General features: G+C 50.3%; 1 protein-coding gene across 27 annotated transcripts in view; it reads right to left on the reverse strand.

Moving 5' to 3' along the window:
- The window catches only part of EPB41 (erythrocyte membrane protein band 4.1), a 50,587-nt gene extending 41,489 nt beyond the window's left edge, over positions 1 to 9,098 (reverse strand). For all 27 annotated transcript variants that reach the window (XM_032202255.1, XM_032202248.1, XM_032202246.1 and 24 more), the window contains exons 1-4: positions 8,653 to 9,098; positions 5,994 to 6,224; positions 3,541 to 3,645; positions 250 to 292 (exon numbers count right to left, since the gene is read on the reverse strand). In XM_032202255.1, coding sequence (XP_032058146.1) covers positions 250 to 292; positions 3,541 to 3,645; positions 5,994 to 6,224; positions 8,653 to 9,096 — 823 coding nt within the window. In that variant the 5' untranslated portion in view covers positions 9,097 to 9,098. The remainder of the gene's footprint in view (positions 1 to 249; positions 293 to 3,540; positions 3,646 to 5,993; positions 6,225 to 8,652) is intronic.
- Positions 9,099 to 14,913: the final 5,815 nt, after the last annotated feature.

The following is a 14,913-nucleotide window of genomic DNA, read 5'->3' on the forward strand; positions in this document are numbered from 1 at the left end:
AGGACAAATACATCCCTGGCTATGTTTTTGCATGGAAATGACACTTTTCCTTAATTCTAGAGCATCGCCAAGTACTGAAGAAGAAGGGAAAGGAAGCACAGACTGCTTGAACTTGAGCTGATCACTGCCAGACACCCTGACTTGAACTCTCACCGATCCCTGGGCACTCAGGACTGCACCCAGAACCACACACACTCAGGGAAGGGAGAGAAGCCACACACACCCACATGATAAATTTGATCTACTTACCATGAACCTGTTTTTTTATTTCTTTGGCAGGATCCAGCCATGTCTGTAAGAGGATAAAAACATTCACAGTTTAACAGACGTTACAGAAACACCACAGCAAACTGCAACTCGCTAAAAATACAGCAAGGCGACAACGTTTGACATGAACGCAGCCATGGAAACTGAAGATATACAGCATTTTCTGAAACTTTTACTCCAGTCTGCAGTCCCTGTGTGTATTTCCAATCCCTCACGTACGAAGTACTCATAGGAGAGGAACAAGGAACATGGGTCCAATCTGAAGCTGTCCTCTCCATCGAGGTGACTCGTAATTCAGAGGCTCAGCACACGCAGCTGATGAGCATCCCACACCACATGGATGCTCTTTACAGAAAAGGATTTAAGTGAAGGAATTTATGGCGGCTCCTAACAACAAAGCAACAGCATCCAAGGCAACTCTGCCCAGCATATTCTGCCCTGTCAGATCCTGCTTTTACTAATATTGCAGCATAAAAGGCAGCAAGCACATACCAGCGGGCACGGTCTCAGCCACATCCAGCCAAGAGGGGCACTTGTGCAACACATTTTTTCTCAGAGACCTTTAAAACCAGACAAATTGGACACATGCATTCATTTTAGGCACCCTATCCACATACTTGCCCTATTCAGAACAAAGGTCGCCAAGACTTTCCATTATTAGCTACGTTCTTTAACAACCTAATTGCTGAAAGAGGAGTGAAAACATCCAGCAGCTGGGGAGCGTGACATAAACTTAGTCTCTTTTAAGTATGACTCAAGTTGCTAGTAATTATCTCAGCTACAAATTTAGAAATACATCCTTTTTTTCCCCCTCTGTAATTTGGGGTTTTGTGGGATGCTGGTGCAACATCAGCCTCAGAAAACCACTCCTGTTTTTGCCAGCACGGTCAGAGCAACACCTGGCATGCCAAAGCTGAGCCTGTCCTTTGCAGAGGCCACAATTTGCTCCCCGGAGGGGCTGGCATGAAGCTCCCAGCCCCCTGGAGAAGCTACAGGCAACCACCACGGTCGTTTTTGTGAGGTCTGAACAGGATTTGGATGTCCAGGTCTCCTGAGGTGAAAGAACTGACTCACTGAATCCTCCCAGCTAATCTTTCCTGACTAGAAGGACATTCAGCTTGATGGCAGGGAGACAGCGATACTTAGATGTTATCTTATCTTTTTATGTGCTTGCTCCTCTAACCTATAAAACCAGTGATAGGAGCTCCAGCTCCTATCACTCCTATAGGCAGACGTATCAGGCCCGCTTGCTTTCCAGTCACAGCCACTCTTTTAAGCAGAGAATCTCCATGCACGTACCAGAACCACGACTGCTTCAGCACCAAGCAGCTGCTCCTTCCACTTTCACCCTCTGTAATTCCTGCCTGGATTGCCTGTCCGCAGGAAGGTTTATTGCCTAAGTACAGGAAAACCTGCACACCACCTCTCCCTGCCCATGAATATAGACGTGCATCTCCCTGCCTGCTCAGCACAGCTGCACAAGCTCCTCTGTTGACTTCCTATCACGATCACTTCTACCAGCCAAGCAGTAACTCGATGTCAGGGTTTTGAAGTTACAGAGAGAGATGGAGCTTGAGGTTTTCAAGTTCAATGACGTGTAACCAGAAAGATTTAAAAAAGGAAAAAAAACACAACAGAAAACCCCACAGTGTTTTCCCCCATCACAACAGAACAGTCTCCAGGCAAGCAGCTTGCTCTGCACTGGAGCTAACCCCATGCACAGCTCTTTTCCTTCCTCCTCTGCCGGCTCTGACACACAAACCTGACAGAACTGTCTGTTTTCAGTCTCTACGGTTAAAAAGCTGCACAGCCTCTCAGCTCACGTCAAGCGGGGGCGAAGGAAGTGCACGTGGCTGCCTTCAGAAGAATCGCGGCGCTCCTGTGAGCGATCGGCGGCACACGGCTCCGGGAGATGTGGCAGCACGCTGCCCCCAGCACAAACAGGACAAATCGAGCCGTGTTTCGCCTGGATTAAAAATCCATATTTCCAATTATTGAGCCTTTTAACAACTAATATATATTGCAGCCACTGTAACCTTGCCCATAAGCGAAGCTATAGGTGAACAGTCAGAGCATGGATCAACGTAGCTGGTCTAGAGGACGTGAAGGTGGCCCCTTGTTTTCAATTTCACACACTTTTGGCTAGCTTTATTAAACAGAACTTGAGTAATTGCTCGAGTTAAAGCATAACCAGGGGTTTAAAAGATAAGACACTGCTCAGGTCTAACCAAACAAAGCCCTTAAACTAAAACCATATGAGTCAGAGTTTTGGTATGAAAAGCTGCACGTGTTCTGTTTTGCAGGGCAAAGCCTCGGTTCAGAACCAAATCCTCCGAACGCTGACACCGGTGCCGGGTCGGCAGCTGGCACTCAGCGCTCCTCCTGCCATGCTCTCCCTTTTCGAGGGCAAAACAGTCATAGAAAAGGGATGTGCACTTTGCTGCTGGAACTCATCACTGTCCTTACACATTCGTGTCTTCCAATTGAGAATCTATACAAAACAAAACAAAATAATAAAAAAGAACAACCCAAGGCCCAGATCTCAGCCCAGAAGTCCTCCCAGTGCCTGCCTTTGGCTGGCACGCAGGCAGCAGGAGCTGAATCCATGCTGGGAGCCAGCAGTTGCTGCGAGCTCACTCGCTGCACATTTTAAGCCTTGATTCACTCCCACTCCCCTGCCTGTGTTCCCATTACGAAGGTGCTAAAGCTACCAGTGCAGTGCAGTATTACCACCCAGAGAATCCCCCGAACCAGTCATTATTAAGAATGGCAACATTTGCTGGCTCTGTATCAGAGAAGGAGGCCACCCAGGGTAAAATAAATACAGCATGAATTCATCCAACTCCCGGATTTGTTACCAAAGCAGGAGGAAGGCAGTCGCAAGTCAGAGAAGGAAGAGAAAGCAAACCCAAAGCCTCTTTGGGGACCACACTCCACGCCTGCAGAGACTTTAAACGAACACCTAAGGCACGTGCAATGACTGCTCCGTGCCCAAACCACCGCAGTTTTACTGCTGCTGCCTGCTCAGCCGCATGCCTTCAGTGAACACAGGCTCCAGCACTGAAGTCCCCCTGCAGCGTGTCAACATTTAGGTCCACCTTCTGCCATCTAAGCAGTGCTAATCTATTCTTAAAGTCCTCTTAGTCCTTTCCTGGGGAGGGGATCAAAGTAGTTTGAAGAAGAGCATCAGCAGCTTATGCACCACCTCGTCCATGGAGCCTTGCACAGAGCTGAATCCACCCAGGTGCAGACCATAAACCAGCAACTTCTTACCCTGGAGGTCGGCGTGTCCCATATGGCCAAACCAAAGTAGTCTTCTTCCAAGAGATTGAGGTGGTCACAGACTTTCTTGAGTAGATCCTGCCCCTTGGCATGTTTCTGCAAATACACAAAAAACATTTTTTAGCGCAGGCTGCTCTTTGCCTGCAAAAAGGGAACATAAAACCACACTGGATGCTACCATGAAGGGAAAAAGTCCTGACTAGCTCAAAATCCCATGTCCTGGCTGCTTCTGGCTGCTCTTTCCTATAAGGCTTCCTTCTTTACAATATCCAAACTGAGAAGCAATGAGATCTGCAGCAGCTCTTCCTGCTCCCACCAGCTCCACATCCAAAGCCCCTCCAGAGCCATGCTTCTCTAACAACCCCAAAACCAGAGGATTTGTGTGGTTTTCCCCTCCCAAAGCACACCTAAAGAACAGGCAGCTCCCAGCCCCAGGCTCTCAGACAATCAGGCACTGATCAAAGGATGAGCAGTGTGAGGGATGAAGCTGCTGCTCCAACCCACCCTGACAGCCCCCATTTGGGGCATTGTTTTTTTGGGGGCAACTTGGCGAAGCAGGCTCACAAAAGAATCACGGGCTCAGAACAAAAGGCCCTCGTTTCCACCCTTTCCTCAACCCGAGCTGCTGCTGGCAACCCAGCTTCCCCAGCTTTGCCCGCTTAGCACACTACTTCTCGCCTCCAGAAACACTCTTTGAGCATTTCTCATCTCCTCTTTTCTTTCAGAATCCTGCAGAAGTGAAGTGAAGGAGCTGGCCCTCGGAGCAGATACCCTTTTAGTCCACAGCATGAAGGAAAACGTCCCTGAGGCGCAAAAACTATGGTAACCACAAGCAGCTAATTCTATTGGTGGCTTTGCTACAAGGAAAGTGCAGCTCCAGTGACGCAAAATAAGCTTTACTAATGCATCGCTTGTGCAGGCAGCTCAAGCTGTGTTTGCATGGCTACTGATCAAAGCCCACGGCCGTGTCTTCCTGTGGTCCTTCGGCTGTAGGGCTGTCAGTGCACACGCTGCAGCTCCCCCGTTAACACGCTGCATGCGTCAGCCTGGGAGCTTTCTCGGTGAACTGGCACTTAAGGACATGTAGGAATTAAAAGCCTTCTATGGCTGTCAGTGGGACAGAAGGTTTGAAAGCACTCATTCTTTTCGAATAAAGGCATTTGTGCTGGTCTTTGCCTACACCTTTGCAATTCCTTCCCAATTACATCTTCATAAATTACTTCTCCAAATGCTACAGCGGGATTACATTGGCATTAAAGCCAAGGGTACTCGACAAGTCAAGAGCTTCTCGCTGCATAGCAGCCCCCTGCCCATCTGCTCCTCGGTGCCTCACGGGATGCTCCAGACCCATAGCAGCGCACCAGGGACACCGCATGCGATGTGACGGCACCCAGAACACGACAGAGCTGGATCAGTGCTGTAGGGGAGCTGCCAAACACACTCACAACACCACGACAAACCAACTGGGGCCGCAGGGCCGAGAGCCACCGCTGCCGCACCAGCCTTTTGGAGGACAATTTGCTTTTTGGGGGGCTGAGCCTGATATCTCCAGTAAACATCCTGGGCTTTGGTAGCGCTGGGCGCCGATCCCACGCAGCGACAATAGCCGCGCTGTTACACAAACTGCTGACCTACTTGCCCAGGATCACCCAAGGTAACCGCTTCCACAGGGAGCCCCACGCCCCGATACCCTCCCGCAGCCCACAGAGCTAGCGGGATGGAGAAAAACAAGCTGGAAGCAGGCTCGAGTGGTAAATACTGGATTATTAATATTCCGGGCAAGTGCTTCGATACTGAAATAGGGATTTCTGCGAGCTTTTTATTGCCCTGACAGCAAGACAGCCCCGCGAGAGAATGCACAAAATAAAGCAAAATAAAAGCTCTCAGATGAAGGGTTTTGCGGTGCTGTAAGTCAACATAATGATTTTAAATTGTTTACTCCAAATATATTCAGCTCCAAGCTAAATGCAGCCTGTTTGTCTTTACATCCACCTGCAGGAGATGTGTTAGCCAGCAGCCTGATCGGCAAAGGTGCTCTGGGTGAACAGAAAGCACAAATCAACATGACAACAGGTTTTATTCAAATGAAAGGGGCAGAAAATATTTAGACAATCCCAACCTAACGCAATAAACTAAACTCTGGGATAAAAATGAGCAAAAAGATGAACAGCAAATGCAGTAACTTTTTTTTAAACTTCCACCTTTACAAAGCAACGTACCCTGCAAGTTCCAGAGCTATAAACAAAAAAGGCTCCTAGGCACAGAGAGATTTTTACAGCACACTAAATAAGTTATTATAGCTTACAGCAAGATTGTTCTGCAGTAAAGCCTGTCATGTAATTCACTGGCAGCAAATTAGACCCCTATTAAATAGTGTTTGTGGTGGTTTTCAAGGAGGAGAAGAGAAAGGGAAAAGAGAAGAAACAACCCCTGAATGTACTTACATCCACAGCACACTCAAAGATGGTGTCATCCAGCAAGACGACTTTGCAGTACATGTTTCTGTGTCTCTTTACAGCTCTCTGGGCAGCTTTCAAATCCTTGTCGGCTTTGGTCTCTGGAGTCTCCTGTTTGGGCTCTGGCTTGGTGCACTCCTCCTTTGCTTCTCCTCCTTCCTTGCCCTCCAGGTCTCTGCTGTCCGGCTCCTGGTCTTCCCTCCTCTCCTCCTGCGCAGGCTGAAAACCCCAGCACATCCAAGTCGCCAATTAGATGTGTCAAACAAAAAGCCATCACAAGAAACGAGCACTGCACCCCGGAATTAGTTATCTGGCCTAAATGTGTAGCCCAGGACCTGGAGCAGCAGCTTGGGTGGGCAGGGTAACAAGTGCGCTGCGTGGTGGCAATTTTTAAAGCCCTTCAAGTCATTCTCAACTCTTCATTTAATAAAAGATGTAAAAAAAAACAAAGGGCTGATTAGAGAAATTAGGGCAGGTTAGATCATGCAAATCTTCATGGCCTTAATGACTGTGCCTTTTGGATTAGCAAGTGTTTTCTGTCCTAGGCTAGAGACCTCATGCCTCCACTGCCAGAAGAGCCAACAGCCACAGGGTGCCCCTCTGCTCCCGCTGTCACCCAGGAAGATTTGCTTTGCTCCAACACACAGTGCTCAGCACAGTAACAGCGGTACAAGGGACACTGGCACTGAGATTTTGTGGCCCTCTGAGCTGACCCAACAGTTCATGGCCACCGAAAGGGGAAGGCAGCCTTCACACCCCTGACGGCCTCCCCTTTTGCCCACCGAAGCACTTTATGAGCCAGCTGAATTCACTAAACTTGCAGAAAAAGACGCGGTTTGGGGACAGAAGGAGGAAGGAAGCTTTTTTTTTTTTTTACTGCCATTTCAGCGGGTTAAATAAGTTCATAGCAGGATTTGACAAGTGCTGGAAGTGGCTCAATGCAGCCGGAGCACGCAGCCGTGGCAGAGGAAGGGAGAGCAAAACCCTGTCTTTTCAGCCTGCAGTGAGCCGTTAATTCAGCCCATCGCATCTCATGAAATCACACCCAGGCACAACTGCACACAGCCAGCGCCGGCTCCAGTGTTTGAAACCTAAATAATGTCCACAAGCTGCTGACTTCTGTTCCAGCAGGGCCAGGATAATCGGGAGCAGAGAATCAGTCAAAGCTCGTAATGCCTGCTGGTCAGCATTTATCAAAGAGGCAGCACCTCGCAAATGCTTTCACGGCAGAAATATCTGCCGAGTGTCACAGTTCAAAAAGCCACTAACGTCAATCTAAAATAAGAACTAACAAAAACAAGTGCTTCGTCTGAAACAGACGGCGCTTGCTGAAGGAAGGTGGTGGGTTTTCTCTCCGTGCATGCTCACTTGTGCATAGAGCAAAAGCAAATCAAAGCTAAAAAGAGAAAGAAATCATGCATCCCCTCTTGAAGAGGCCTCTTCAGGGCTGAAATTGCCTGCAAATTTCCAGCTCCCCACCATGTCCCAATTCTGAAAGGTACAAAGCACTAGCAAAGATCAGCCTGTATTTTTCAAAGGCTCGGAAATCAGGGAAAACAGAAACACGTTACCTACAGCCTTCTCTACGACTTTGCAATTTTAAGGCAGTGGATTTACAGCTGCCTACTGTTGACAATACCAACCTGTAAAGTATTTCTCAAAAAGTTAGTAAAAACCTAGAGTTTGCAGTTCAAATCTAACACCCCACTGGAGACCATCCAAAACCTAAGGGCAGCAGGGAAAAAAATGCAGATGTTACCATAAACTTGCTGTCACTCTGGGACTCCAACAATACACACAGGTTGGCTGGGTTTTAGGAAATCCCCGTCTCACAAGAAGTAGCAATCACCTCCTCTAGCTCCATGCAGCCACACTAGTGATGGCAGGGCTGCAGCTAACCAAGATGCCCACCAACGAATAAGAGAGGCCAGCCAAATCAATAACCAGAGGCCCCCAGATCAATAACCAGCTGCTGCTTTGTGCATGTCTCACCACTGGTGTCTCTGCCTCACTTTCTACCCGGCTTTAAAAACTTTAAATCTTACATGAAAAACAACCCTGGCTTTAAAGAGCAGAAATCAGAAAGCTACTAAGAGCTGGGCTCACCACACGTGCTATGCAAAAATCCCTGTCTACATGATGCATAAGCAGAAAATATTTGTATTTGGCAGGCTCAGCAACAGCCCAGACTGAGCAGATGACCAAGTCCTGAAATGCCCCACTTACACTCCTCGAAGCTCACAAAACCCTTTCCCAGGTTCACTTTCTCTTGCAGTCCTCACCTCACAACACTGACCTGCCTTCTGGACATACCAAGCATACCCAAATAAGAAATACTGTCGTGAATAACAAATTCAAATCCAAGTCCCTGGGGGAATTTCCATGTTCAGCAGGGTAAAGAGTCAGTACGGGGTACTTTAATGTATGCTTTGAAGTGTTGTTACAATTTCAGGAATAGGAATTTTGCACTATGCTCTGATACAGGAGCATGCTATGCAGCACAAGGAGATGACGAGCCCTTTCAGCATCTCATGGGATTTTCTAATCTACCTTACTATCAGAGAATAAGATTTTTTTATGGTTTTGTCTGAAAAGATAGATTGACAAGAACAGAAGGAAGCGCGCCACATCGAGCAGGGTGTGTTACCTGTGTTTCGGCGCTGCTTAAGGAATGGAGATCGAGCGATGGGTCAGTTTTCAGCTCAGGCTCGGGAGCTGCAATCGGGGCCTTCACCAGGATCTCTTCATCAGGGCTGGCTCCTAACCCCACGTCTTTCTGGTCACCTCCGCCCTCTGTGGGTGCATCGGGGTCTTTGTCCTCTTCGGACACCTGAGACTTGGGCCTCCTGAGAAAGGAGGAGAAGAGGCGGGAGAGGCCGCGGCCCTCGGTGGCACGGCGCTCCTTCTTGCCCGGCTCCTCCTGCGTATCGCCACCAGAGGCCTTCTGCTTCTGCCCCTCGGCGGCCTGCTGAGCCCCTTCCTCCGGAGAGGCCTCTCCCTTGGGTGTTTCGGCGGCTCCTTCCTCCTCCTCCTTCGCTTGCTGCTGCTCTGAACTCTCGGTGTCTGCCGCTGGGCCCTTCTCTGTTGTCATGGTGGCGCTGTGGGAGAGGTACCAAAGGTGTCAAGCAGCAGGACATTGGAGCGGGCATAAAGCCAGTCAGACCGAGCAGCACAGACACACCACACTCTCCAGGCACACCACCCCGTCCTGCCAACCCCAGCCCTAAGCAATTAGGAACAAACAAATCCCTCCTTCCACTCAGGTTTGCTTTGACAGAAGCATCTCCACCACACACAGTGGTTGCCCACACATCTTCCACCCTTTGGCTGTCCCAAGGCCCTCTCCCACTCCAGGTCCTTCACCCCACTGCAGTACCGCCTGTAAGAGCAGAGCAGATGAGAACACGCACGAGACCCCACAATTTTCCTCCTACCAAGCCCTGCAAAAATCCCACACAGCCCACAGGGGCTTGCAGCAACCTTCGCCACAACTGCAAAAGGAAGCCGCCACTTGAGACAAACCCCACACAGCCAAGAAGAGTCATTATTAAGTCTAAAATCCTAGAACTATTAAGATTGGAAAGGACCTCCAAGCTCACCTGGTCCAACCATCCCCCTTACCACCACCACCCACTGACCCTGTCCCCAGACACCACGTCCAACCTCTCCCTGAACACCCCCAGGGACGGGGACTCCCCCACCTCCCTGGGCAACCCGTCCCAACGCCTGAGCACTTTTGCTGAGGAGAAATGTCTCCTCATTTCCAGCCTGAGCCTCCCCTAGCACAACTCAAGGCCGTTCCCTCTGCTCCTGTCACAGTTCCCTGTGAGCAGAGGCCGACCCCAGCTCCCCACCCCTTCCTTCCAGGCAGCTGCAGAGAGCAATGAGGTCTCCCTGAGCCTCCTCTGCTCCAGCCCAAACACCCCCAGTTCCCTCAGCCGCTCTTCACAGGACTTGTGCTCCAGACCCCTCACCAGCTCTGTAGCCCTTCTCAACCAACAAAAGCCGTTGCTCTCTTCCAAATGTCCCTAAAACAGGCTGCAGAACCTCACAAGGAACCAAGAAGAGGGACACAAAACAGGGAAAAGGCTCTGCTCAGAACCACTGCCCTGCTGCAACTCCGCTGGTCTACGTGGGACAGATCCGGCAAAGCCAAGCAGGCTTCGGGATTCACAAGACCTTTGTGCCGCACCATCGAGCATCTGAAAAATTTCCGATTAAAAGGCTTCCAAACAATCCCCATAATGGAGAGCAGATTTCTTCAGAGGCCGCGTCGTTAAGCTGATGCAATGTTTATTTCAACTTTAGCCTGGGCTGTTGACACAAAAAGATGGAAATCACATGAGAGGAGTATCTATTTAAGGTATAAAGAGGACCCAAAATAATCATGCTTTAGAGGGGATAGAACTAATCTTTGCGCGTTGCATCACATGTATCTGCAGCAATAAATTGCCACTGCTTACGCAGAGCAAATAGCATATAATCCAATACGCCTCCCAATCCCCCAGCCCAGCCCTCAGCGCACAAACATTTGCTCAAAACACGCACTTAAGAAACGTTTTGAGATGTCACCCTCCTACATAATTATTGCATTCGACAATTTTAAATTAATTCGTACTAATTGCCAAAATAACCGGAGTGTTTGGAAGACAAAAGCCTTCCCAGCTTTCCAAAGCACTCTTCCCCTGCATTTAATGCAGAAGCTTAATACTATTTCTAAAGCTGTGGTTTATAAAGAAAGCAGCATTAGGGACCTGCTCTGGCTGTACTTCTCCAGACAAGTAAATTCCCTGAGTTTAGCAGGGATTCTTTTTTTACAAGGAAAAAAAAGGCTTTTTTTCAGGCTTTTTTTCTTTGGAAAGCCTGCTGGGGCCCAAGAGGCAGCAGTGATGGATCTGTGCACCCAGCAGTGTGCTTTGGAGCCACGTTAGATTTGGGACAGGGGCTCTGAAACCTACGCATGATCCTCCCCTCAGTGAGCTTTCCTGGGAGCAAGATTTTTTTCCAAGCACGGAGAGGTGGAAGGCACTGAAGCAGCAGCTTTCTACATGCAGAGAGAAAATGGCATGAGAGTAGCCACCCTGCACGTGGCCGCAGTCGAGCGCATCTGCGTGCACCTGATGCAGCCAGGATGCTGCAAGGGAAAAGGTGCTGCCAAACCCCAGGCATGCCACAGCTCTGAGTTGACCGAAGACATATCTGTGGAAAGCCACACTTCAGCACTTCTCATACTCCAGAGCTTTGCACGGTGGAAAACAGGGCGGCACAGTGTAGTGACAGCACGGGCAGGTCATTCTCCAAAATGTGGTGAGTTGGACGTTAGGTCACCCTTCGCGGAAGTCTTGCAGGAGTTTGTTTTTGCAAGATTATCGCAGAACAGGCTCTCCGAGAAAGCCGTGAAATCCAAATCAAACAAAAAGCTACGGCAGACGCAGCACCCAGCCGGCTCCCACCGCCGCCCTCGGAGCGGCTGCGTCACACCTGCTGCTCGCTGCCTGGGGAAGGCAAAGCCCCGCAGCGCTGAGCTGCCTCGTCCCCTGGGGGAAGCAGCACAGACTAACCCAGAAACATCGGCAAGAAGGAAAAGCAATTTCATCCAAACCACACACGAGACATGAGGGCGTTCAGGCCCTTGGCTCGTGCAGCTCTCGGTGCCGTAGGATACCTGGAGAGCACGCTGCTCACTGCCAGCTCAGCAACAGCCTGTGGAGTCGCACTGCCATCACACCACCAGGAATTCAATTCACACCCTCAACAGCTCTCCAAAAACGACTGGGTAGACGTCACAAGGCAGTGCAAGGGATAACAGACTACATTTGTCACCCTGAGCCCATGGGACAACACACTCAATTGACATGGCCAATGGAGAGGGCAAAGCTCCCGCAGCACCAGCGCATACGGCCGTGTTACTGCCCCAGCACGAGCATGCAATAAACGGTGAGATCCCTCATGCACCAGCTGCCCAGACAGGCTGCTTTGTAGTTACTTCCCACTGTGTTTATTTTGAATAAATGCATTTGTAAGAATCGTTATCCAAACACACACTCGAAGCGCGCTGCTCTCTTAAAAACAAAAAGGCAAAATGCGGAGCGAAGGGAGGGGGCCTGGCAGAGCAGGCCTCAGCAACTGAGGCAAACAGAAGGGACAGCCCACAAACAAACACTTCCTCTGGACGTAGTTTGCTCCCTTTAAATGCTAACATTCCTGGAACAAGCCTGTTTACTTGCTTGGATTTCAAAGCAGCAACCGCGGCACACTGCGGACGGCACTCATCCCAGCGCTGGAAGGTGGGACTCGCTGGGGACCAACAAACATCCCCACGTCTTTCCTCTGCACCCCAGGAATCGCGTCAGAGCTCGGCTTCCTTCAGCCAAATCCCCTTCCCTGGGCTGGGGATGCGGTGACGGGCACGTAGGAGCATTTCCCTTCCCAATAAACATTTCATGTGGCAGCGAGATGCCAGCACTGAGAACTCACCGGGTGCAGCCGAACGTCCTGCGGCATGACCTGAGCGCGCTGCCCGCTGCTTCTCTCCCTTTGAAGCTTTACGTTCAGAAAGGGTTTCTTGAGCTTTCAAACGAAAGCAATGGAATTTGTAAGCAGGGCACATAACCGAGGGGCCATACCACTTAAAAAAACTGTTCCTTCAACCTCTGTGGTATGGAGATGTTCACTACGTAGCAGGACACCCACAGCAGAGCTGGCCTGAAGAGCCAGGTTCCTGCTCTGCTGCTTTTCTGCTCGCTATTTGGACAAGGCATGCCCACTCAAACCACAAGCAGGTTTTAAAAATCCATTTTCTTCCATTGCTGTTCCACCAGGCAGTTGTGCAGCCCCCGCAGGAGCCCCAGGAGCTCTGCGATACCGGCGGCAGAGGGACCTGGTCCTCCTGCTCACTGCACATTGCCGTGCTGCTCACCTCCCGCTCTGCCCCATCACATCTCTCACTGCTGGGTTTTGGGGGAGGGTTTTGGGAGAGGATGAGGGTTTGAAGCCAGACAGACTGAATAGCGGGATCATCACAAGTCTAACGGAGAGACAGCGCTTAATGCTACGGAAATGAGCAAAGCACAGCAAAACGGACACGCTGCCTTTGGAGATTTCTGAGTAGATATCTGCTCGCTTCAGAAAAGAGTTCAAGTACGTATTCGTATGTAAGCATTTTGATGTTTAAGAACATCCTGCTTCAGACAGGAAGTCTTCAGCAACAGGAAGCAATCTGAAGAAAACGTAATTAAAGGCACTCGGAGCAGGTTTTATGAACCTCCCGTCCCCTGCACAGCAGATCCTCCAACCCCCCAGACACCCTCTGACCTCCCCAGCCTCCCAGCTCACCTCCTTCTTTCTACCCAAGGCCCTGCAGCATCGCTGGGGGGAGCACACGGTGCCTCTGCAAGCTTGCTTTCTCCTGCAGAGTCACTTCTCTCCTTTAAGCAAAATAAACTTGAGGCTTAAAGTGAGTAAAAAGCCTAACTGCTGATCCTGTTCCTAATATCTGTGGTTTGAGTCCATGCTCAGCAGCATTTGAGGAGCAGAGGATATCAGAGCTCAGGTCCAGCCCCACACCGTGCTCTTGCAGACGTCAGAAGAAAACTCCCAGCAGAGCAAAGGCGGTGCTCGGGTCCGTCCCATCCACGGGCACACTCCCTCATACCTCTCCTTTCTTCCTCTTCCCCTCACCTCCAGCCCAGAAAAAGCCGAGACAGCTTCTGCATTAGTCACGTAAGAGTTTGCTGCCTTCCAACGACCCGAAACACGTGGGATTGCAATTGTGGCCACACGTGTGAGGCTGCGGCCGGGGCCAACAGCCTAAGGCAGCACAGCACACTTTGTTGGCATCTCCCGGGAGCAGAGCCCTCCCTTACGGCACCATTTTAGCTCAGCACAGTCCAGCTGCGGTCTCACACCTGCTTTAGGTCTTTGGAGCGGGACAGAGAGCACCCTGCACACATGCTGGAGGCAACAGGCTGACAATTTATCTGAAATGCACATTTTGGAGTTGCTCAACAGATCCCTGCCGAGAAAGCCTTCCAGCCCCAGGGATGCAAAACCACTCGCTTCGCTCCCAGAAAGCCGTCATTAGGTGACGGTGTGTTAGCTCTCTGGAAATAACCGTGCTGCTCGTTTGGGTCCTTTGCTGACAAGTTTCAGTGGCTCAGAGAAACAACTGTGGTCAGATACACATCCCTCAGCATCCTTACCTGACAGCGCGCTCCAGCCTCCCGCATCTAGGCGCATGAATAAGCTACAGCACGCTCGCTGCTCCAACCAGGAGTAACACCTAAGTCCTGCTCCCAAGCCCAGAAGAAAACAGCTCCCACCGTTCCTGTGACCCAATCCTGGGTGGTTTTGCCTTTCAAAGAGAGAGGAAGGCCTGCAGCCAGGCACACTCCCTTCTCAGAAGGCGAACGTTTCGCAGCGGTGCGCACCAGATAACCGCACCCGTGCTGCCTGAGCGCACTGCCTCCGCCTCCCTGCCCCGAAACGTGCGGCTCCACCGAACGCTCCTGCTCCGGCGAGAACTGGAGACAGTGAGAAATTGTCAGCGAGAAATTTCTGCTAAAAATAGACCCAAAAAAATCCAATAGTTGCAGCAACAGCAGGCTCTTTTTGAAGCACATTCTTTCCCGTTTCACAAGAGGTGCAACTGCGCGCTGTGAGACACGGGGCTCGGGCTGAGCACGCAGCTCCCGGGGACCTGGTGCACATGCAGCGAGGCACACACATGTAAAAGGTGTTTTCAGGTGGGAGACAGGCACTGAAACTGCACTCACCTCGAGCAGAACACGTGTTTGAGCAATGCATCCTATAGATGATTTGTAATACGATTAAGAAAACGTAGCAGAGGACTCAGTGTGCTTTTCTTTCCAAATAAAATAAGAAATTCAGATGCCTCCCAGTAAACACC

This window comes from Aythya fuligula, chromosome 23 (assembly GCF_009819795.1).
Source record: "Aythya fuligula isolate bAytFul2 chromosome 23, bAytFul2.pri, whole genome shotgun sequence".
In the NCBI taxonomy this organism is placed as follows: Eukaryota; Metazoa; Chordata; class Aves; order Anseriformes; family Anatidae; genus Aythya; species Aythya fuligula.